Here is a 15,962-nt window from a genome sequence, read left to right as displayed (position 1 = left end):
GTAATTTCACTGTTTTGAATTTAAGCCCCTTACGTTATTTCAGTGAAATACCAGCGTGCACAGTACTGAGTACCAACTTAATGACGTGACGGTGAAAATGACGTCACGTTGTATTATTATTTGGCGCGCTTTTCATAAGTATTAGATTTAATGTCTTTTTAAAACGTTTATTTGCATATAATAAAAAGAAAATTTGTTTAGTTAAGTGTGAACACCAAAAGTTCATATTTCACTCGTGGCCATGCCACTCGTGAAATATACCTTTTTGTGCTCACTCGGTGAAATATATTCCGATCTTACACTGAACTAAACAAATATCCTCTATATAACTGTTTATAAGGATTAGAGTTAGTAAATGATAAGACATTTTGGATAAGATACTTTATTTTTTTATTGTGAATAACTAAATAATAATTAAAAAATCTCAACAATATGATTCCTTCGTTTTATGACTTAGATCTGTTGTTTTATAAGGTGTTCAAATGTTAACATAAGTGTTCATCAGTGTTGTAACTTTAAACAAACCTAATTTTGAACATATTCTATGCGTTCAATATCTGTTGCATCGAAATTGAACGCGTCTAGCATTTAAACGTAGAACACCCTCGATATTTTTCAGGATTTTTAACTAAAGTGTCTACTTTTCTTGTAAAATCAAATTTTCATTTCTCTATGGCAAGTCTCTGTTGTTTATTTTCGTAGCCATTGCCGAAGTACTCTTTCATTTGAAGATAAACGGGAGAAAGCTAAAATGTACATGATGTTCTTGGGGTCGTTTCATGATTATTTTACAAAGCTGGATCTATTAGATGTAACAGTTTCGTTGCAATGCATGATGGGAAACTTTAAAAAAAAAAGAATGAAACACATCATGATTCAGTATGTTCCATCAATTTTAGCTGTCAACATCACAAAGTTCATAACTCTTGAAAATGGATTCCTGACGAAAAAAAACATTATTACGTCAACAACAATTTACGAAATATATGACGTAGCAAAAATGCCTCGCGCTTTTTATGGACGATTCCAGTTGCGGCAACGACAGCGGGCGGTTAGGCATATGTAACCTCATACAGATAATTTTAAGCGTTGAGATAAATTTGTATTGATGGCATTTAAAATAATTTTTGTATACCCAGATTTTGCAGTTATTGTTAAAATTACACCTTCAATTCATATATTAACAATAAAACTTTTGATAACATTTAAATAATTTTTAAACACACTTAATGGCATGAATCTACATGTATATGACAATACAATACTTCTTCCATTAATTCGCATATAACCTACGTTTTGATTTTAGGTTTTTGAGCTATTTTATATATTTTTCAGACATGATTCCTCTACTGTACATATTCAAGACTTCTGTTAATCCTACCCTTTTAGCTGCAAAATATACCATATGCGGTATTTTTTTCTCCCGCGAAAAGTATAGCTATTGTTTTTTCATTGAATATTTTCAAATTTTAGGAAGGCTAAAATAATTGAGGTCATCACTCTGTGTTTCTCTTTGACTCGATCTCCCCTTCATATTAACATAGTATGTAACACTTTGAGTCTACAAAAAACAAAAACAAAAAACTTTTTGTCCCTTAATGAACGCTCCAATTCAAACTTATTCTTGATAATATCAGATCACTGCCGGTATTTCTGGACATTTTGTTAGATTGTGAGACAGAAAAATAATCTGTATTTACGGGCTTAAAGTGTATAGGCCAACGTTTGGTTGCTCAGAAACTAGAAAGCATGTTTATATTCTTATAATTTATACTTTTCCTCGCACGCGAGTCTGTGTTCTCTCATTAGCAAATGAGCTAGTTAAAGTAGACACTGTGCAAACCAATACTGAACATATAGTGAATCAATTCCCCTTTCTATATATTCCTTGTCAGATTTGCATGATAATATAGTATTTGTTGGCGATTTCTAACGTCAGGTTTCTGTTGTGAAAGTTGAAACCTACGAAAAGTTTTAGCGCACGGACATCGCACCCGAAATAAGAAGGATAACAAATTGTTGTATCCCATCAGTCCAGGTTAATTTAATTATTTTTAAATAGATGTGATACATACTAATGGACAGAATTCAGACAACTACATAATTATGTAAATTAAACATTAGCGAAGAACTAGTTTTTATTTGTTTAGGTCGTCAGACCAAACAAATAATGGTAGCGAAATTTCAGACTCTAATGCTGTTAATTGCAAGTGCCGAAAGTAGTCCGCTTTTTTTGAAGCGGTTACTTCCCTTTATATGTACAGTAACGCCAAAACAATCAGGGGAAATCACTGCGTAAAGATGGTCAAATGACAGGCGCATTAATTTTCAAGCAAAATAATTCCCGAATGGTCGAAGATTTCTAATATTGTTTTATTCTTTATAGATATACATGCTTATAGTAAGTTCTATGATTATTTCCATCTGTGTTAAACAACAGTAAGCGTCGTTACAAACCCTAATTTAGAATAATATGGTTTTCTTAAATACCTTAACATATAAATTCACCGTGGCCGAGGGGTTAGCGCGCTCGCTTAGGAAGCGAAAGGTCTGGAGTTCAAATACCAGTTAAATCAACGCAATTTTTTTTTTCAAATTGTTTAAGTCAAATAAACATTAGATTGAATATCAGTGTTGCAATTAGTCTTATAGCCAATTTACTACAATCAAAACGCTGGAAAGCATTGGTGGCACTATACAAAAACAAATTGGTTTATAATATCACAACCTTCACCTTTCTGACATTCTGAGACCCAAATAAATTCAGCGCCTTCTGTGCTTTGATTTAGTCTTCTAGTTAGTGTTCGCGTTCCCCTACGACGCGTTGCGGTATTCAAGATACGCGCTTGATTGAAACGCTATCTAATCAAATCACTTTATTGTTCTTTGTCTCTTAATAATATAAAATACGACAGTATATCATGGTAATTAGATAATTATAGAAATCTGTGTGTTATATAATAACCGAGTACATTTCACGCTAATTGTGAGACGAACCCTAAATGACGTCTGTATGGGCGTCGCCATTTTGAAATGGACGTAACGTCAGGTTACAACGTAAGTCAACGGGGAAAAATATAATTTTAACATTTTGACCATATTTTTGACTTTATGGAAAAAATGAAAAACATGCCTAGAGATATTGACGTCAGGGTTAACATGACATAAATTTAAATGATTTTTCTATTATATTTAATAAAAAATGGAATATTCAAATTTGATGGGACAGACTATAGATGTTTATAAGACGTTAATATATGAACAGTTGGAGACAAAGATTGAGCACTAGTATTAAGTAATTGAACGCGTCTTGGCGTTCAATATCTGTTTCAAATAGGCGTTCAAGATGTGTTCTATTCTTTAACATTGATTTTTTCAATGTACTTTTTTCGCATCAAAACAAGAAAAACCGGTGTAAAATTAAGGAATAATATATCCCAATCAGTGATTTTATTGCTCAATAACATCACTGTTTGGAGTCCGGATGCGACGAATTATATCACGAGGGCGTAGCCCGAGTGATATAATGATGCGCATTTGAACGACAAACGGTGATGTTATCAAGCGATAACATCACCGATTTGGATATATTAGGCCTCTCTATCAACAAGTAAATGCTGCCTTTCCTGATATTAAGCAAATTTGTGACTGATTTGTTTCAGTACTTATTTTCAGCACGTCGGATTCTTTTAGTGGTTACGTCACATGTATAATGATTACGTCACACATCTTTCTATAGAACTTCAACTGTGATTTGATTGCACAATAACACACACTTTCGGTTCTTCTATATTCAATAGTGAAAAATGCGGGTCGTGTTAGAATAACCGATAAACACCGCTCAGGCCGATATTATTTCGATTTTAACAAGATAATATAAACTTTAAGAAGATAACTAATGTTATTTTTAAGCGGAGATTACGTCCGGCCCTTAACCAGTGTTTATTGGCAGTTTAACACCGGTTTTTTCCTTCTTTGTCTTTAGTGAAAAAATCACGAGGAGTGTTAGAATATTGTTTCAATTTATTATAATTATTTTTTATATTCAATTATGTCTCATAGGATATTGTTCTTAAAATGATAAGATATATTGATATGTATGATGTGTATTGTGTGTAATAATACATTAGATAACATATCAACATATCCATGAACTAGCGTTATGTGTCGATAATTGTAGAGATTACATGTCACACATATTTCCATCTAATTGAAATCAAAATCCTCATATGATATGATCTGTTCAGGGCTGCGTTTCATGGAGAGTCCTAAGTAAATCCTAAAACCTAGGACTTATGACCAACTTTAGGAGACAAAGTTTTTGCACTTAAGCCCCTTTTTAAGTAACTGTCCTATCTTTTGATAAAAACTTAAGACTTATGACCAATGCGCTCTCCTGAAAAAAGTTACAAAATACAATAACATGCGCATAATCCCGGATTGGATTTACTATGTAATTGATTATAGCAAGTATAAAAAGTAATGTATTGCCATGATGAGTGAAAATATATACCATATTTCACGAAAAACGATAAAATAACCGTTTTATTTAATTTCATAGTAAGAAAATGGTTACGAACCCCCTTGCTCGCTACGCAACTGCAATTGTACAGCGCGCAGTAATATTATTATTTATAGATGCGTCTTGTTTTTCACGCGATATTTTGCGCTACATGATTGTGACGTCATGTAAACAACTCTTTAAACGTCTGTACAGCGTTAATGACTGAATTAAAGATATTAGTGTTCGGATTCATTTTCTTAGTTAGACCTTTATCTATCATTCTAGATAGTTTTCAAAACAAAATTCAACAAAAAGTTGTTTGATTTTGGAGTGGTTTTGACTTAGGACAATCTTAAGATACCTTTGAAACACTCCTAGACTAAGGACTGTTTTTGGTCATAAGTATAGGAGTCATAAGTTAGGGCCTTTTTTAAGACTTTGTTTGAAACGCAAAATTGTCACAATTTTTATCTCAGACAAACTTAAGACTTAGGACTCTCTATGAAACGCAGCCCAGGTCCCATTAAAATCTGGAGTTACCCTATTTCTAGTGTTATTAAACGGAGGTAGCCTTTCTGAATTGATTTAATTATAGTTTTTTCTATGTTGAATGTTGCAGAAAAGACTTGCATTGAAAGGAATTCAGGCTGTGCCAATCTGCCACCAATGGAAAAAATGAAACGGCATCAAAGATGGATGCCATATTATAAGAATAAGTGTATACATGTAATTATTTAAATGAATTTCACGCCCAATTATGACAGGAATTGTTTTCAATCACGCATTTTTCGTATTTCTTTTTCATCACATTTCAAAAATGGCAGATTTTGTGGTACATCAAACAGATACGTTTTTCAAAACCCGAAGTATAAAGAGATGAATACACGGAAGAGTAGGGCCGGAAGGCTTCAGCTCGAGGGCATTATTCATTTCAGGGCCGATTATTACCTTCTGTCACATCTATGACGTGTATTAATGTCTTTAATACACTTGATAGATCTATTAGAAGCACTTCTAAAAGAAAATACTTTGATATTTCTTTTGTTGAAATTCCTGTCTGTATTTCTATTTTACTCAGTACCGTTACTTTGTACAGAGTTTTTTACTTTTTGTGTGTACAAAGTACACTAGAATCTAGAAGCAAGTTTTATTTTGATTTTTTTCGGAACAAATTTGTCGTATCATTTCTTTAAATTCCAATAGTAAATCAAAGCACTGAATGTACTGATGGGGAGGCTATGAGAGAATGTTTCAGACTTATAGTGTCTTTTCTTTTTGCTTAAAATATGCTACCAAAATAAAAAGATATGCACATTGCGCTATTTATCCTTACTGTTGTGTTCAACCATTCATATATATGGTTAATGTGGTTGACTATTCATTTTGTTAATATTCCAGAACATTTCATTGAGGTCTACATTCGGACTGTTAATCATACAAATTTTGAAAAACCTAAACTGTCAATAATAAATGACATACCAGCAAGTATGACGAACTGTTCATTATCAGATAACAATAACATTTTACAACTGACGGTTCCTTATCAAAATCACAGGAACTTGAAATTCTATCAAATAACCAATATTAATTATAATATCCAAATATACCCCCTATATACTATAAAAAAACACAAACACAGGAACTTGAAATTCTATCAAATAACCAATATTAATTATAATATCCAAATATACCCCCTATATACTATAAAAAAAATTATAGTATATAGGGGGTATATTTGGATATTATAATTAATATTGATTATTTGATAGAATTTCAAGTTCCTGTGTCAAAATATTCTAGGACTGTTCATCATAAATACTTTATGTCATTTTAATATTATTGAATGATAATAACAACTGCAAGTGATGCAACATTTTTATTGAACATAAAAATTATACACGTTTAGATGTACCATAATTGAGATCAATAAGATACTGTCTTGTGATGAATATTAATATTCATGCTCTACGGACAGAAGGTTGTCTTCTCCAGAAGCAAATCTCGAATAAAATCACGTTTCAGAAAATTATTCCCATTTCATTACTGACGGCGTCGGATAATATTAAAGCTAAATATTTCTTGAAAAAATACATATCTGCAAAGCTTATTCAAAACTGAATCAACCTAAGTGAAAATTGATCAGGAAGTTATATCTTCTTTTTTTACCGCCAACACTCAACCAACTAATGGTAGTTAATCGATAGCTTGTGTATTTTTAAACCTCACTAGCTTGAAATATATACTGCGGAAAATCTGTTGTTAACAGGGTGTGCGGTTATTACGTAGGGTTTTCGCTGTCGACCATTTCCTGCAAATAGATGAGAACACCGAAGCCGTCAGTGCTATGAATGATGTTATAAATGGCGTGTTTTGGAAGTTTTTGTTGAAACTTCTCCAATTTCCTCCAGAGGCGTGCACGTCGCGGAGAAGGCACACGGAAGGACATAGTCAAGTCATCATAAGTACCAGAGGTGATTGGTTGACCTGTCGTGACTTACTCTGGAGGTTTGGCGCTAATAGATGCCGTTTTTGTTGTCGTCAGTCAGAAAGTTGATGCCTTGACGGTATTGTCGTCTCCTTTACCACCAAAGAACAAAGAATGGGCTTCCAGGAAGAATCTGCTTGAAAAAGACGTCCCAGATGCTATAATCTCGGACATATGGTTATTCCGGCGCCGAGTATAAATAAACTTAAAACACACTCACTTTTGTTGAAAACAAAACAAAAAAAACAACAACACATTTTCTGTAGTAATTTTTCAAGTGTTGTAAAATGAATAAGAAATTCCTCTTATGCCGCCGATTATTTTTAGAACACAAACATAAAAGTTCTTTTTTTTATTTTTCAAATAAACATTAATCACTTCAGCGCGCGCAAATATCGTTTTCAAATTAAAGTTTCGTAAGATATGTTAATGACTTCCCGATGCTCGACTGTAAGTAATTTGTATATGTATGCGTTTTTGTTTTTTTTTTTTTTGTTTTTTTAATTAAAGCTTCTTATTCTTTAATATTTTTTATGTATCTCATAATCTGTATTGAAAATTTGAATTTTATTACACATGGACTATCAAATTATGATGTATGCCCTAGAATTGAATAAACTTTCTAATTACACAATACGGGGTCATACTGATCTTTGCGTCTTTCTCTGAAATAATTATTTCTTTGTTAAAACATATTTGACCACATATTTCTGTCAATTAACTGTTCACTTTACTTCCGATTTTTGTTGTACGGAAACACATGTTTCTATTTGTGTTTTCTAATCAATTCGAATCTATAATCAGTTTAATGGGATCACCACCGGGTAAACGACTACTAGGTACTTTGGTCATGTTTTATACCCCAAATATTTGATTGTTTCTATTGGGATTAAAATGAGCATAGTTAAGTAAACAACTGGTTGTATAAATCCCTGACCTGTCTAATTCTAATTATGAGATCAGTGAATATATAAGACTTTCACTACAAAATATTCCTAAACAAAAGAGCACATGTTTAAATTTATTCCTATACAAATAAAAGATCAGAGTAGGGATCTGTCAATTGCCAAATATACTTTTATGTTAAAAGTTTGATTAATGAATTATGTAAGATGAAAATATAAGTATTGCTTTTTTATTTTGCTAATGTAAAATGTAATATTGTGCTGGAATTTTGTCGGAAGGTCCTTATAGGGGTTTTGTAGTTAAATAGTTTTTTTTCGGCGATAATGGTTCAAGAATATAATGTTTCAAACTATATGCTCATCACCATCAGTGAATTTTTAGTTAAATGTATGCAAAATATTTACTAACAGCTATGATATAGCGGTTTATGTCCGTTTTCCGCGTACAGCCTCCTGGGGTGTACTAATAAGTTAGTTTTCCTTAGTTATCACGCAAGCATGATCCATGTCTCTGATGTAAGCGACAGTTTACAATTATTTGTCTTTAAAAAATATTAAGGACTTTTAATGGTTTATAACAACAAAAGAACATGCATGATATTGAGAATACGGCATTGTATATACACCGGTCTCAAATATCGTCAGTAAGACCGGTGTACACAATGGAGGATACGGTGTTGGAACGTTCTAGTTAATGACCCGTCATAAACAGTTGGTCCCTGCGTAGTAGTTGGAAAATTGTTATCAAGAATAATAAAGAATATTTGCAACTAAATTAAAGCATTTACTTACAAATTTTCATTTATGCTTTTTGTTAAAAAAATATTGATAAAGTTATTATTTTGAAGGGTTTTCATACCAGAACTATTTATTACAGACATACGTATGCCTAAACCTGATTACCGCGGCAGTATGACGTCACGGAGTAGTGATTTAAACAAAAATCAAGAATTTTTCAGAGAATTATCATCTTTACAAATTGCAGATATGAAATTAAAGAATGAAAATATTTTCATATTGTAAATGTCTGTGATGAGTGATGAGTCAGCTTAGAAAAGATCAAGGTACTATTTTTTGACCTGATTACCGCGGCAGTGACCTGATTACCGCGGCAGTAAGATTTGACGAACAGTTATTAACATTGGGTCGGCATAGCCTCCCCAAAAACTATATCAAAGCACTGAATGTACTGATGGGGAGGCTATGAGAGAATGTTTCAGACTTATAGTTTCTTTTCTTTTTGCTTAAAATATGCTACCAAAATAAAAAGATATGCACATTGCGCTATTTATCCTTACTGTTGTGTTCAACCATTCATATATATGGTTAATGTGGTTGACTATTCATTTTGTTAATATTCCAGAACATTTAATTGAGGTCTACATTCGGACTGTTAATCATGCAAATTTTGAAAAACCTAAACTGTCAATAATAAATGACATACCAGCAAGTATGACGACTGTTCATTATCAGATAACAATAACATTTTACAACTGACGGTTCCTTATCAAAATATTCTAGGACTGTTCATCATAAATACTTTATGTCATTTTAATATTATTGAATGATAATAACAACTGCAAGTGATGCAACATTTTTATTGAACATAAAAATTATACACGTTTAGATGTACCATAATTGAGATCAATAAGATACTGTCTTGTGATGAGTATTAATATTCATGCTCTACGGACAGAAGGTTGTCTTCTCCAGAAGCAAATCTCGAATAAAATCACGTTTCAGAAAATTAATCCCATTTCATTACTGACGGCGTCGGATAATATTAAAGCTAAATATTTCTTGAAAAAATACATCTCTGCAAAGCTTATTCAAAACTGAATCAACCTAAGTGAAAATTGATCAGGAAGTTATATCTTCTTTTTTTACCGCCAACACTCAACCAACTTATGGTAGTTAATCGATAGATTCTACGTGTATTTTTAAACCTCACTAGCTTGAAATATATACTGCGGAAAATCTGTTGTTAACAGGGTGTGCGGTTATTACGTAGGGTTTTCCCTGTCGACCATTTCCCGCAAATAGATGAGAACATCGAAGCCGTCAGTGCTATGAATGGTGTTATAAATGGCGTGTTTTGGAAGTTTTTGTTGAAACTTCTCCAAATACCTCCAGAGGCGTGCACGTCGCGGAGAAGGCACACGGAAGGTCATAGTCAAGTCATCATAAGTACCAGAGGTGATTGGTTGACCTGTCGTGACTTACTCTGGAGGTTTGGCGCTAATAGATGCCGTTTTTGTTGTCGTCAGTCAGAAAGTTGATGCCTTGACGGTATTGTCGTCTCCTTTACCACCAAAGAACGAAGAATGGGCTTCCAGGAAGAATCTGCTTGAAAAAGACGTCCCAGATGCTATAATCTCGGACATATGGTTATTCCGGCGCCGAGTATAAATAAACTTAAAACACACACACTTTTGTTGAAAACAAAACAACAACACATTTTCTGTAGTAATTTTTCAAGTGTTGTAAAATGAATAAGAAATTCCTCTTATGCGGCCCATTATTTTTAGAACACAACCATAAAAGTTCTTTTTTTTTTATTTTTCAAATAAACATTAATCACTTCAGCGCGCGCAAATACCGGTTTCAAATTAAAATTTCGTAAGATATGTTAATGACTTCCCGATGCTCGACTGTAAGTAATTTGTATATGTATGCGGTTTTTTTTTGTTTTTGTTTTTGTTTTTTAATTAAAGCTTCTTATTCTTTAATATTTTTTATGATTCTCATAATCTGTATTGAAAATTTGAATTTTATTACACATGGACTATCAAATTATGATGTATGCCCTAGAATTGAATAAACTTTCTAATTACACAATACGGGTAGTCCAGTCAATTTGTGAAAAAATACTTCAGAAAATGGGAAAAGCACCAAACTTGGTACAAATGAACTTCGATATATTTAAGAAAAATTGAGCATGGGACCCATTTTTCAAAATCCAATATGGCGGGGAAAATCCAAAATGGCCGCCATACGTGTTAAAAATTTCAAAAACGTTTGTTTTTAATAAGAAAACTTGATAGATAGCTGCATATAAGGGTATTGTAAACAGAAAAATAGTTGTTATTAATATTTAAACATTGCTTTGTCTTTTTAAAGCTATTACACTAAACATATTTTATTATTTCTGTTTGTCATTAGTTTTCACGACCCTGGAAATCAGATGAAATAAAATATTGTAGAGGTCTGTCATCGCTGTCTCCTAAAGATGTTAAGACATCCTTTTTTAAAACATTCCTTCTTGTTTACAATGTTAATTTATCACAAGGAAATACTTATCAAACAGATTAAACAAAAGTATTTAAAAATTCTAGCATAACTCAAGCAAACCAAAATTAAATATCTGCCCGTCAAGTCAGGTGTACGCCTTGCAATTTTATCTTGTTGATCGTTTTGAAAGGGATTAAGCAAAGAATGTGTGAATAACAGAATTATAAGCTAACATGATTGTGTTAAATTTTAACAGTCATTTGGTATTTGAATTGTCATATCATAAAAATATGAAACTTTATAAAAGAGGGGTAATACTGATCTTTGCGTCTTTCTCTGAAATAATTATTTCCTTGTTAAAACATATTTGACCACATATTTCTGTCAATTAACTGTTCACTTTACTTCCGATTTTGTTGTACGGAAACACATGTTTCTATTTGTGTTTTCTAATCAATTCGAATATATAATCAGTTTAATGGGATCACCACCGGGTAAACGACTACTAGGTACTTTGGTCATGTTTTTTACCACAAATATTTGAATGTTTCTATTGGGATTAAAATGAGCATAGTTAACTAAACAACTGTTTGTATAAATTCCTGACCTGTCTAATTCTAATTATGAGATTAGTGAATATATAAGACTTTCACTACAAAATATTCCTAAAAAAAAGAGCACATGTTTAAATTTATTCCTATACAAATAAAAGATCAGAGTAGGGATCTGTCAATTGCCAAAGATACTTTTATGTTAAAAGTTTGATTAATGAATTATGTAAGATGAAAATATAAGTATTGCTTTTTTTATTTTGCTAATGTAAAATGTAATATTGTGCTGGAATTTTGTCGGAGGTCCTTAGGGGTTTTGTAGTTAAATAGTTTTTTTTCGGCGATAATGGTTAAAGAATATAATGTTTTCAAACTATATGTTCATCACCATCAGTGAATTTTTAGTTAAATGTATGCAAAATACTTACTAAACAGCTATATGATTTAGCGGTTTATGGGCGTTTTCCGCGTACAGCCTCCTGGGGTGTACAAATAAGTTAGTTTTCCTTAGTTATCACGCAAGCATGATCCATGTCTCTGATGTAAGCGACAGTTTACAATTATTTGTCTTTAAAAAATATTAAGGACTATTAATAGTTTATAACAACAAAAGAACATGCATGATATTGAGAATACGGTGTTGCAACGTTCTAGTTAATGACCCGTCATAAACACTTGGTCGCTGCGTAGTAATTGGAAAATTGTTATCAAAAATAATAAAGAATATTTGCCACTGAATTAAAGCAATTACTTATAAATTTTCATTTATGCTTTTTGTTAAAAAAATATTGATAAAGTTATTATTTTGAAGGGTTTTCATACCAGAACTATTTATTACAGACGTACGTACGTATGCCTAAACCTGATTACCGCGGCAGTATGACGTCACGGAGTAGTGATTTAAACAAAAATCAAGAATTTTTCAGAGAATTATTATCTTTACAAATTGCAGATATGAAATTAAAGAATGAAAATATTTTCATATTGTAAATGTCTGTGATGAGTGATGAGTCAGCTTAGAAAAAATCAAGGTACTATTTTTTGACCTGATTACCGCGGCAGTATGACGTCACGGAGTAGTGATTTAAACAAAAATCAAGAATTTTTCAGAGAATTATTATCTTTACAAATTGCAGATATGAAATTAAAGAATGAAAATATTTTCATATTGTAAATGTCTGTGATGAGTGATGAGTCAGCTTAGAAAAAATCAAGGTACTATTTTTTGACCTGATTACCGCGGCAGTAAGATTTGACAGACGGTTATTAACATTGGGTCGGCATAGCCTCCCCAACAAGGTTAGCTTTTAAAAAAGCTAGTAGCGACTCGCTTCGTAATTTCTTTCCAGGGGCGTGTTTAAATGTAAAAATGACAGTTCTGTTAGCTGAAAAGACTTCAGCGAACATCAAAATAAAAGTGACATATAAAGTTAAGGAAGCCAGTTCTCTCAGTTTAACAAAGAGGAAAATGAGTATATATGAAGATGCATGTAAACAGATAGAATGAAGTCCCTATGTCTATGCAAATTTACTATATGGCCTGTTGACCTTGACCAGAAAAAAAAATAGATAAGTAGAATTCATAAAAATGTCTCTTTATACGAAGTTAAGTTGTAATATGTTATTTAGTATTGGAATAAGTGACAGATACAAGTCCTAAAGTAAACACAAGTTGTCAATCAATTCAGCCAGAAAAGCCGGGATCCTGTGAAAAAATAGGATCCCGGAAATTGACCAGTTCAAGAATATAGTTTTCAGAAAAGCCGGGATCATATTAAAGAATAAAGAGATCCCAGGAATTGGACAGTTCAAGAATGCTGTTTTCAGATAAGCTGGGGTCGTATTAAAACATATATATAGGGATCCCGGGATTTGACCAATTCAAGAATATAGTCTTTGATTTTTCCAATTAATTAGGCATATAATTATAAGTATTGTGATTTTGTTAATAAATATCTCTAAATATATCTATATCCTAAGTTAAATCAATTTAACTTTCATTACATACAATAAAAAAACTTTTAATGGCCTTTCATTACGACAATAATCAACACAAATATAGTTTATTAGTTTTTTCCTCTATTATCTTATACGATCCCGGACAGAACCAGATGTCGTTTATGTTAATTAACCAAACGAAAACTTACTACAGAGTAAACAGGACTGGTGAAATCGCTAAATAAAAAGTCAGTGTAAATATGATTTACTGAAAAGAATCCATGAAAACAAACATTTTAATCATCATTATATCTTTGCGCTCAAAACAATACTTGCTGCTTTTTAAAAATGGCGTGAAAATTGAAGGTTTTTTGACGCTATGTAAGATCAAATTTGATTGGCTAAATAATTTTGGATCCTAGCCCTGATAGATAAATTTTGTAGAAAGCTGGAAGCTAAGCTTCGATTAAATTTTTGGATGGATTCGGAGTTTTAGGTTGTTTCTCAGTAAAATCCTAACGTAATACCGGCTCGCCGTGGCGAGCCGGCATAAACGTCACGATTATCCAATGAAAAACGACGTTACAAACGTGCAGTATTATAAGACGTCCTTGCATTGTGACGTTTACAATAATTATAACGTCATATGTTCAGAGCGGCATTAGCAACAGCTGAATCAAGCAAAATACAACCATTATCAGACAATGTTTCGGAATTATTACGCGGAATAGGGTATGGAAGATCCGAGGGACAGTTGGTATAAACCAAACCTGCTGTATAACATCCATTACAGTAAGTTATTTTTTTTATTCTACAGCACATAACCTTGTTTTGAGGGATTTTTATTGACAAAAAAAATACTGTAATAGATTCTACTGTAGTAAAATATTTTAACTGCTTATTTAGATTGAAATGTCAGATGCAAATTTTGTTAAAGTGAAATTCTTCTTAATGGAAAAATATGTCGGTGGCTTTTAATAAAGATGAAGTGAGACTATGTCAGTTGCTTATTTCTTTAGCGATCGTTAGTCGGCTGCTTATTTTAATAGGTGACTTAAATGACAACTGCTGTTTCTGTTGAAATAATATCAGTTGCTTATTTCAATAAGGAAAAAATGTCAATGTAAATTCTCTTTTGTCATTCTAAGATGAATATTAAAAATTTTCCAGATTTCATTTATTTAAATATCGTTAAACTGAAGATAATTATGTAGGCATAATAAACTAATAAGCTATATTTTATTTTTGATAGAACTTGCTCATACAAAAAGCACATGTCAATATTATTCGCTACATTTACATCCTTTCTTTCTCAACATAATTTTTTCTGTCACGATTCACTTTGCTTTAACGAAATATGCTTTAAAAGCACTTCACTCAGGTTTTATGATATGACAGAATTGGAAATAAAGCTTTTTTAATGTTCCTTTTGATGTAGTTCTAGACGAATAACTTTGCGCAAAATTCCAGATCATTTGCTCATCCGTTTTACTAGAACTGTTTTTTTTTTACAATTGTGAAAAATGACCAAAATATTGAAAAGCCTTACTCAAATTGGGCTAAGAATAGCCAAAAATATATATCATGGTTTTCAATTAATTTCTAAATGTTTTCTTAATTATCTTTTTGCATATCTTTCTGTTTTAAGTGTCCCAGACGATCTCTGTATGACTTTTTTTAGGGTTTTGGGGCCTCAGTGGAGTTCCTTTAATTAAAAGTTGATTGTACACAATCTGTCACTGATTTATTTAAATGTTTGATTTCTATTTCAGAACCAACAAATCCAGGGACACCACCAAAGATGAAGATAGTCACAAAGAAATTCAATCCAAGCTACTGTACTTGTGGGGAGCATGGGTGTGAGCCACGTTATAGAATGGAAAGAGAAATTGTATGGTTAAATAATGAGCCAGAAAATAAAGAAGAAAGATTGCTAGTCGCAAGAAACGCTGGTAATGATAGCGTTGTGAATGATGATGATACCGATGATGCAGAAGTTAATGATGATGCCGATGATGCGGAAGTTAATTATGATGCCGATGATGTAAATGATAACGATGATGTTACTGATGATGTCGATGATATAAATGATGCCGATGATGTTAATGATGATGCCGATGATGCAGAAGTAAAATATGATTGCCGATGATGTAAATGATACCGATGATGCTACTGATGATGCCGATGATGTAAATTATGCCGATGATGTTAATGATGATGCCGATGATCCAGAAGTAAAAATGATGCCGATGATGTAAATGATACCGATGATGCTACTGATGATGCCGATGATGTAAATGATACCGATGATATAAAAGATGCCGATGATATAAAAGATTGATGATAAA

The 15,962-nt window shown here is 32.2% G+C and overlaps 1 protein-coding gene across 1 annotated transcript; it reads left to right on the top strand.

Moving 5' to 3' along the window:
- Positions 1-14,236: 14,236 nt before the first annotated feature.
- Positions 14,237-15,938, top strand: LOC132736406 (uncharacterized). The gene is made up of 2 exons (XM_060723532.1): positions 14,237-14,406; positions 15,387-15,938. The coding sequence occupies exons 1-2, from the start codon at positions 14,349-14,351 to the stop codon at positions 15,761-15,763; spliced, it is 435 nt and encodes a 144-aa protein (XP_060579515.1). The 5' UTR covers positions 14,237-14,348; the 3' UTR covers positions 15,764-15,938.
- Positions 15,939-15,962: the final 24 nt, after the last annotated feature.

The sequence above is a fragment of the Ruditapes philippinarum genome, unplaced genomic scaffold (assembly GCF_026571515.1).
Source record: "Ruditapes philippinarum isolate M1 unplaced genomic scaffold, ASM2657151v2 ctg4671_1_1_1_1, whole genome shotgun sequence".
NCBI classification, from domain to species: Eukaryota; Metazoa; Mollusca; class Bivalvia; order Venerida; family Veneridae; genus Ruditapes; species Ruditapes philippinarum.
The sequence above is the reverse complement of the archived record's forward strand: the minus strand, read 5'-3'. Positions and strand labels throughout refer to the sequence as shown.